The 10,218-nt window shown below is 39.1% G+C and overlaps 1 protein-coding gene across 16 annotated transcripts in view; it reads left to right on the plus strand.

The window, feature by feature from the left end:
- EHBP1 (EH domain binding protein 1) overlaps positions 1-10,218 on the plus strand; it is a 225,460-nt gene that overhangs the window by 185,561 nt on the left and 29,681 nt on the right. For all 16 annotated transcript variants that reach the window (XM_030489115.1, XM_030489114.2, XM_030489130.2 and 13 more), the window contains one exon: positions 2,612-2,735. In XM_030489115.1, the coding sequence (XP_030344975.1) occupies positions 2,612-2,735 (124 nt within the window). The remainder of the gene's footprint in view (positions 1-2,611; positions 2,736-10,218) is intronic.

Genomic DNA, 10,218 nt, shown 5'->3' on the forward strand with positions numbered 1-10,218 from the left:
TTTTTTAGATGTCAATCTCCAGTGCATTCAAAGCAGAGTGAGAGGGGTGCACTGTTGAATTAGTCTGCAGTGTGGTGATAATTGTCAGATAAAAAAAATGAATTTTTCAGAGTTCCACAGCCCCAGCTTCCTTGAGACATTTCCATCAGGGCACTTCCCATAAAGAGATTCCAGTATTGATCTACCGGGAGGATTTTAATTATTACAATAGCAGATACCGCAGAGCTGCAGTTAGAGGGAAGAGTCACATGAGACCTGCTAGAATTTCTCAGCCAACCCATTTTGTTGGCTTGGGTTAATGGGTGTTCAACCTTTCCATTATCCAGATCAGCCGTGAATTACTAGCTGAATGATGTTTGCATTAATATAATATATATGGTAATTTCTTCACTTAATTAACGGGGAGGTTCAGCTCAGTAGGGGTATGGGCTGATCATGTGTAAAATTGATTTGTGAGGGAAATATTTGATAGACCGCAGGGAGAAAGCTGGTTTTGATGGACAGCTGTGGGACAGAAGCAGGAAGAGCAAGTTTTAACCTGAATTTTTTTTGACTGAAAAACACAACACAGCGTTTGGTGGTGGTCGTTTGTTGCTGTCCACAATTCACTTAAACACATTCGTTGTTTTTGCTGAAGCAACCTAGAGCTGGTAGTGATTTTGTACCACTGTCATATCTACACCAAAACATCAAACTTTGTACGAGCTGGAGTTATTTTTAGCCCAGTTGTACTTTTGCAGAGCTGAAAAGGTCTGGCACAGTAAGCTCACATTATATATGCAGATGATACACATGAACTCTTGGGATATTTCAGCCTGACACAGCATTTCTTTTCATCTTCTAATAACAATTGTTAACAATTATGCATGCTGACATTAGGAAGTTTTCATACTATTTTCAATTAATTATAGTTGATGAAAGGCAATATATTGCACATCACCTCAGCTCCCCCGACTGATTTTCTTTTTTTGTTTTTTACTTCTTTTTTAGTTCGGGGGACTGCTCTCAGGGAGTTTTGTTGTTGTTTTTCTGGCTATATAACAGGTAGAAAAAGGGTTTCCATTAGAGCTGATACTGTTGGCTGTATTGTAGGAAGAGAAGGACTGAATTAATGGAGGCATAATGTATTTAAATTCAAATGCCCCAAATTTCAAAGTTCTATGCTCGTTACTGGTTCTGGGAGCTCAGCCATGCCATTAGCCTTCACTTTCAACATGCCTTTATTTGAAATAATATGCTGATGTGGTTATTATACCTGTTGCCTGAATAAGAAGCTGAATTGATGATTTCAGGCACATTTACAGAAAAACAATTGAAAACATTTGGTGAAATATCTGAGACCGTTACGCAGCAACAAGTTAGCCTCTGGTAGGGAAAGAAGCCTCCTTAAAAAAGCCTGTATATTTTTCTGTTCCCAGAGATCAGTGATTTTAGTTGCATCCTTTACAGAGTGCAGATGAAACATGAAATAATTTTGCTAAGGTTTTTTTCCCAATTCAAACCATTCTCCCAGGGTCTGGGGCAGATGAAGGAGGAAGAAGTGGATGGAGTTGCTCAGGAGTAGGTTAGGGTTTTTTTGGTAACTTATGCCAAAACATCCTTCAGGAATGACATTTCAGCATTGGATACAGCACATAATAACTTGGTGTAGCCAAAACACCGTGAAAGTTGTTGAGCCACATGAGAATAACTTGGAGGTACTAAATGTCTGTTCTTGGGCTACTAGTGGGACAGCCAAACTACTTTGGAAATATTTGGAGATTTGTGTGGTCATCTGCAGGGCAATGCTGAAGTTACAGGGTACTAGAGGCAAACTTGACTCATTGGTGTTTCCATAGCTTTCTTGGTAAGGTTCAGTATGATTGATCAACTTGGCATCCCAGGGCTGTCTACTGCCTGGGTGTGAGCCGGCGGAGAGACAAGACAGCTCGAGTTAGTCCCTGTGCACCTGAGCATCTGCCCAGTGCTGTTTGTCACCAGTTCTCAGGATAAGAATCACAGTTAGGCTAATTAGTGGTATTTTTACAGATCACCATGTAGGAGGGCAATTGCCTGCAGTCAGAGAAACCCAGAGAAGCATGAGAGCCCAGGCTGGTGAGCCTCCACACTACAGTTGACCCAGAAGAGCTAAACAAGCCAGGGAGCTTGTTTCGAGTTTGGTTTTAATCTCAAAAGCCCACTTTTTAATTCTCATTAGAGACTCTCATGTTAGTTCTTCTAGCCCCTAAAGTTAGTATTTTAAAATTGAGTAAGACCTGAATGGAGTAGAAATGGCATGTTAAATAGTGCTTTATTTAGATTACACTTCCTTTCATTATGCTTTGTTACAGCAGCTTTTATATACTTAGAAATAAATCAGAGGAATTTCAAAAAGCAGCAAGGTAGTAAAAAACCTGCAAAATCAAATGTTCCCTAAAGAAAAACCCAGGTGTTTTAATAAACAAATAAGGACGTTGGCAAAATTGTGAAGTTTATGAAATGTAAGTGCTAGCTTTTTTGGTAGGGAGCATGATATTTGGTTGTTTAGGTAAGTGCCTTACGAAGTGTTTGTGGAAAGGAAAAATGTAACTTACAAGTGATGTTTTTTCTTCTTGTTTGTTCTCTTTAACAGAAAGGGTTCAAAGACACCAGTCAGTATGTTGTAGGAGAATTGGCAGCACTAGAGAATGAGCAAAAGCAAATTGACACCCGTGCCGCGCTGGTGGAGAAGCGCCTTCGCTATCTCATGGACACAGGTACGGTGCCCAATTACACTGTAAACAGTTTTGGCAAATTGAGCGTTCACAAACTCTTATAGAGTTTTGGAAGTGTGAATCTTTGAAGCCTGAATGTTCAGCAAAACTGCCTTGAAAATAAAAAGGCTGCGATTTGCAGCCACCTCTCTGGGCCCTGGTGATAAGAGTGCCTTCATGGGAAGTGATAACTTGCCCTGATACCGTGTGAGCCAGCACTATTGAACAGTGTGCTCATCCATGCAGAGTTGGAATACACATCTGTGCCTCATTGATATGCCACTGCTTTAAAAAAAAAAAAAAAAAAAAAAAAAAAGAAAAAAAAAGGGGGGAAAAAAAGTAAGATCTTCAGTGTTCTACTGATTCAGTGGGAAAAAAAAGATTTGGCCAGCTAAAGCCATGTACTGCATGAAACAGAGCACAGTACATGGGGGAAGGCTCCATTGACTAGATCACTGAAATTTGAGAATACTATCTGGTTACTGATGCTCCACATTTATTTTATTTATTTATTTTCAGGAGAGTAGGTTTTAAAAGTCTGTAATACTTGGTGTTGTAAGGTGCAGTTGAAAGGATTAAAGTATATGGGCGATTTCTTGTTCAAAGAGTGGTGGTTTTGACTTCGGCAATGAATGTTAGATGGATGTTAAGTGCTGATGGTCATCAGAGATGGAGAGATTTAAGTGCATCAGTTTGAAACAAACGGTGCTTTGATATTTCAAAAATAAATAATATCGTAGGTCCACAAACTGTTCTTCCTGTCCCTTGGGAAAAACAGTTAGTTGGTCTAAATTACCTTGTGGATAAATTGTTTTTATAAGTTATATGTATATGTGGTGTTATAAACTTGAAGACTGTCTCTAACTGAAATAGCTGATTTTAAAGTAGATTTGAATCCAGTGTTATGTTTTGAAATACAGACTTCAGTTGCAGTTCAGTACTTTGAAGTATGCTTGCCATATGTGTCCAAATATTAGCGTGGTTTTTACATGTATTTACTTTCTCATGTTCTCAGGTGGTTTGATTTTTTTTAAAATAGCTTTGCAAAAGCACGTAACTCAGAAACTATTTCTGTCCTGGAATAATTCTTGTTTAATAGGACTTCTACGTGTTACTGTCTTTTGAAGTACTTTTTCAAATGCATTACATGACCTTTAGTTACTTAGCTAGAGAAAATGTGTGTATGTTATCCTGCACTTTCTTGTGTACTTTGTTATACGTGTAATGTATGTTCTGCACAAAAGAGCCAGTACAATGTTTCACAAGTCTTAAAGAACTCCAAATACTGCCTCTAGATATGTACAGAGTCATCAGCATGTAGGGATTTTTAAAACTCTAATAACCATGTTACTGTTTGATTTAGGTTGTTTGTTAAATTTTTTAAAGAAGATTCCTTATATTTATAATGTTTTTTAATTTCTTGTATTTTGAAGTATGACAAAAGTTGCTGTATTCTTCGTGTCATACACACGATGAGGTGATGTTTCTTTTAAGTATTCTGCATAAAATGGGGAGTCTAGTACACAGCTAGAGTGGCTTATACAGCGTAGCAGTAAGGGTTGTAACAGGAATACTAATGAATACCCGCTGCTTCTTTTACTGGGGATAAGGGGACAAGTGGTGCAGCCATAATAAAAAATTTACTTCAATACTCTTAATCACTTCCTGAGCATCCAGGATTTAACTTAAAACAAATTGTTTGACAAGTCCTTGGTAAAGATCCTACTTATGTTGCCATCTTAAAAACACAATTTAGGAGAAAACATGTGAAAAGTGGAGTTTCTTACCTATAGTTAACTTTATAGCCTTGAAAGCAGGGATTCTCAAACTTCCCTAACTATGGTTCACATCTTAACAGAGAACCTATCTATCTCATGTTCTACTTCCCCTGTCAATCAATATCCCATTTGTCGTCAGACAACATCCCTTTGGCAGCGACTGCAATTGCTTACATGGAAAAGTAGTGTTAGGAGGGTTCGGTTGCTGGGGTTTTTTTAACAGTCCTTAATGTGATATAGTAGTGGAAAAAAATCTGAACATCTTATTTTGCTATGCCTTAAAATGCTGTCATGTCAGCTCTGTTTCTCTGCCCCATGTGCAGTCCCTTTCCACTGGTTCCTCACCTGCCTAGCTTTCTTGCAGGCTCTTCTGCTTGCTTCTTCTCTCTTCCTCTCTGGAACCATCTGTAGTTGCTTCAGAGGATCTGCTGTATCTCATGTTATTAGTGGCTCTTTTTCTCAGGATGGCACTTGTTTTTCTTCCCTACTTGTCTTCAGGAAATAATTCCTAATACAGACAAATAAGCAGCTCATGCCTCCGTCTGAGTCCCAGCTTCTTCTGTAAGGGTCTGGGCTGCTTCACCCAAGTGTCTGACTGTCTGAGAGAGAAATCTGGAAACAAAAAAGATGAGCCAACACCATATGACCTGCCAGCTTGCCACAGACCACCAAGTAGTCTCTAAAGCCAAGTTTGAAGGAAGAAAGTAACCACAGCCCGAGAGCTAGAAAAGCCCTGCAGGGCTGTTGATGATGATCTTGGGGTTTTGCAAATACTCCCCTAGGTGTTGGTACATACCAGAAAGATGAGAAATGTGAAATGCTGCCAACTTTGAGTTGTGCTGAAAAGTCTTTTGATACTTGTTTTTTCTGGGGAAAAAAAAAAAAAGGAGAAGGAAGCAGGCTTTGGGAACCAGGAGATCATATGGGCAAGCACAGCTGAAAGATCCTGTAAACACAACATGAGGGACAAGAACCACAAGTGAGTTGGTTTTATAATTAACACTCTCTTATAAGCACATCTCTTTTTTAATTTTGTGTTGCTTGGGGAGAGCCTCAGGCGAGTAAGACTCTCTGCTGACCTTATTCCTCGACAGCTAAAGCAGGGCACTGTGTTGGTACAACTGTATGGGGAAGGGCTTACACTGAATTGTCCTAACAAATGTTTGCAGGGTGATTGTCCCCATCAGCATAGGAGCACATTTTGTACTGGGATTTTCAGCTTTGTTTCCATGTGTGCCAAAACCATACAAGATAAATGAAACAAGTGGGAACTCACATCATGACTCGGTCATTGCCTTGAAATGAAATTCAAGAGGAATGTAGAGTGTGGTCTTCTCATCCCCTTTGTGTCTGCTGGGGACTGGACCGTCTTTTCCTTCACCACTGTGCTTGGCCCTGTTCTTTATTAGACTTTTTCTAGGAGGAAAGCTCTCTCTCTTCCTTCTCATCCTCCTCCAGCACAAAACTGGGGGCGGTTTTTTCCACTGGGGAGACTCTCTGCCACCTGGCAGCTCTTCATCCTCTGAGTTTGACAGTCCTTTTTATTGTTCAGCCAGGAGGGATTGTTTCAGGCTGCAGCTTGAATATCTATTCTGGCTACATTCATTTCACAGGAAAAGGCTTCATCTCCTCTCCCATGTATCAAGGCATTAAAACAGGTAGGAATTTCCTTACTACGGGCTAGTGGTAAGACCAGAAAGATACTACTAACCTTTGGACAGTGCAGACTTTGATAAATGTGGAAGAGTTCATAGCTTTCACCAGAAGGGAAGCAGCTGTAGGTATAGACAATGTATGTTCTTGGTTAGATTCCAGCTCATGGCACTGTTTGACTTTGTTAGACACTGCTTACTTTTTGGTGAAAGTTTCTGGCACTTACGATTGCAAGTAAGAGTTTGAAAATGCCACTCTAGCTTTACTAGGGCAACAGTAGCTATGAGGAGCTGCAAAGAGTGGATCTTAAGGATTCTCTGTGCCCCACACCCTTTCTGCCATGGATCAGAAGGAGAGGAGTCCCTGACGCAATGCTCTCTAGTCCAATCCCTAGGCTGCAACCTGGGTTGTGGAGGTACCCCTTCCACTGCTGCCCTTGCATTTTCTGTCCTGCATGAGGAAAAAGGCATCTAATGGAAGTGGGGCTGTAGGAAGAGAGCCCAGGTGCTCATCTGCACATGCATTGCTGCTTTCCGGCCCTGCAAAACAGCCTTTTTGGCTGGGGAAGCCAAGATTCTGGCTCTTGGCCAAAGGGGAGCTGATGTTTTCAAAGTTCGTCAGCCAGGCAAAGAGTTTGGAACTGGCTGAAGCTTTGCATTTCCAGTGCCAGCTGCTCATGATTTGACTAGAAACACTTTTCTAAGATCTGTGAAAAAAAAGTTATTAAAATCCCTGGGTTGCTGATTTCCATTTGAATTTGAATAGTCATACTTTTATTAATATCCAGTAATTTATGTCACTGGTGGCATAACCTTAGTCCTTGGTCTTTGCACTTAAAATGAAAATGTAATCTCACCTTGTTCCAGTGAAATGTAGTTTACTGGGACACTGCAAAACTGAGCAGAATCAGTGCTTCAGTGCCTTGAACTCTGTAGAATAAGCTGATGGCACGTTTGCTATCACTGTCTGGATATATGTAACAGCTACCCATATGGATGAGGTTTTGTAACATACACCATATAAAATACAGTGTCACAAAAAATTTGGTGGATGCACGTGTTTAGAGAAAACACAGCACAGAGGTTCAATAAGAGGAATTAGTTGTGTGAATGTGTATAAAGATCATATAATCTAATATCCTTCATTTCCATTCTTTATTATAGTGGCTTGACACTAAATGGTGACAGGGGTAGGATTTATCTTGCTTTCTTCAGGATTGTACTTACCCATGTTGTTCCTAACCTGTTGTGGATAAAAAAGTTTTATCTCTACTCCTGGCAGTATCTTTCTCTATTACAAATTTTTCTGTCATTGTATTTTAAGGTGTCTATCATCTTGATATCCAAATGCCAATTAAAATGCAGAATTATCACATAATACAATTAAAATAAAAAACAAAGAAGCCTAGTTTACAAATTTTTAATCTAAATTTAGCTCTTTTGCAGTCACTATTTCTTCAGTAATTACAAAAACAACTATTTGGAAAAAAAAAAGAATACAGCTATCAGATATTTTGTTATCTGACCACAGAGTATGAATTTTTTTCTGATTAACTGCAAGCTCCCAAATTCAAGTAAAAGCATATTTGTATTTTCCATATGGGATCCTGCTCCTTACCAATGGGTGAGCATGTTTGTGGTACTGTATAAGGATTAATGAAATAAAAAAACCACCCTCTGCTGCTTCTGATTGACCACTGATGGTAAATGTAATTGAATTAGCAGTGCACTAAAATAAATGTAGACAAAATAAATATAGACAAGAAAATCTGGTGAAAGCTTCTGTAATGTTTTAGACTAATAGGCATACAGAATTCTTCACATTTTTTTATTACGTTGTCCCTAGATGAATTCAAAGTAATTGGGGTGGTTAATTTTATTTACACAGAGCCGTTCACAGCGCATTAAATAATAGAGATAATTGAACAAGAATTGTCAAGTGTGTACTGATATCAGACATATTACAGAAGGGAATGTGCATAAAACTTCATTTCTATGCAGCCATTGTTTATGGTAATTAAGTACACAGATTTATCCCTTGGTTGCCTTCCAAGCTTATGGCAACTGCTATTGTTGTGCTCCATTAATATGTAATCAGGAAATAGTTTAATTTTCTAATCTGCAGTTTGAGAATTCACTTTCTAACAACTCTTAATTACTGCATTGCCCTAATGATGCTCATGGTTAGGAAAACTGAACCAATAAACTCCATGGAAGAAGCCAGAGGGGATTATACTTCCAGAGGTGGTGCTTACTTAATAAACTTGTTATGCCTTCACCAGAGGGAGCTCAGTGTCCTTCAAAAGCAACTAATTTTATATTTCAGAGTTGTACATACCCACGGTGCAAAGAGTTAACGTACAGTGTGTGGCGGGGGTGGCTGTAAATTTGATTCACTAGAGAACCAGATAAGCGATACTATCACCATTTTGGTATTTTTCCTACTGTATATTAATTGTAGAGTTTAATTGCACAGGAAATAATGCAGGTGGTTTAATCTATTGTTTTAAACTGTCCTCATGGGTTTATTTTTGTCAAGTTTGTTTTCTTTCATTAGCCACATTAGCTAAATGCAGTATCGTAAAATCTTGCACGGGCAGATAAGCTCTAGATTGACAGCTATCTCATATTTGCTGTTTTCAGGGAGAATCTTAAACAGTAAAGGTGGGGGTTTTAATCATTTCCATTCTCCACTGGCCGATTATTCACCCCAATGTGATTTCCATGCTGCTGCTCTACCTAGTGCAACTCTGATGACTACACTGAAGCTATTTGGGGTTTGTGGTGCTGCTCTAAGATGAGAATCAAGCCACTGAGATCTTGCAGTCTATCTGTGCTGACTCTGCCCAGAAGCATACGGTCCTCTAAATGCAAAGATCTGAAAAAGGAGACTTAAAAGTCTGCTGAGATTTACCCTCCCTGTAGTATCTGATACATCTTGGTGATTCCCCTAAGTGCAGGTAGTCCTGGGGGTGGATCTCGACAAGCTCTGCCTCTTTAAAGGCACTTACTGTGGCTGGAGAGTCTTCTACGCATGTTTTTCTTCTGGATTTGGGGTGTTGGGTTTTTTTCGAACTCATACCCAATTTCAACACCGCAGGTGCTCAGAATGGGGCTGGATTGCCATCTCCCAGCCACTGTTTCACCTCTCTTTTTTCAGTGCATAAGCTTCCTTGTCAATAGGACTAATTACACAGTGAACCAAACAACAAACATTAGAAACCCTGTAAACACATATGTTGTGTCACTGCAAATTAACTCTTACCAATCGAAAAAGCAGCATATGCTTTGTTGCCACATGTGAAAGGAAAGTCACATGTATTAATTAGTTAGCATTTTGCACAGCTTTGAAGATAGAAAGGACTGAGGTTTGTAATAGGGAAACATTTGAATTTATTAATAGAAAAGGAAAAAGGTTGAGCTAAAAAAGTACAGGCACAAAAAGGGGGTTTAAATAGTTGATTTAGTCTCCTGTAACAGAATAAAATTTTCACTTCTTATATTAAGTCTGATCCTGGGATGAATTTGTATTCACTCTTTTTGCCATAATGTTTTTTACTGTCCTATGGCATTTGCCTGTATCAGGGCACTAAAACTTGGGTCCCAGGAAACATGGGGTTTGTTTTAGAAGTATATAATATAAAATAAATTATAAAATAATATGGACATATGCAAAATATATTAAAGGGATAGCATATCTGTATCAGTGTATGGATATATATACTGTTTTATTTTAATAGCAGTCCAGGGCACATATACAATGGTAAGTTACAGTCCAAGAGTACATATTTAGTTAAACTGTAGTAGCTGTCTAACATCAAATAATCAAAAATAATGCAGATTTCTTCTCATCTGGCTGTATACTATTAGAGGCATAAAATGCATAGATTCTTTATATCAGAGCACATATACAAAAGAGAGGGGAGACAAAAGGCATTGGGCCATTAGGTAGCTGAGAGCCTGGGCTGCTGGTGTCAGGACTGCAGCTTCCCTCTATCTCCGTCCTTATCTTCAACATAGTCAACAGCTGTGGTGAGCCTGTGCCTTACAGCTATA

This window comes from Strigops habroptila, chromosome 6 (assembly GCF_004027225.2).
Source record: "Strigops habroptila isolate Jane chromosome 6, bStrHab1.2.pri, whole genome shotgun sequence".
NCBI classification, from domain to species: Eukaryota; Metazoa; Chordata; class Aves; order Psittaciformes; family Psittacidae; genus Strigops; species Strigops habroptila.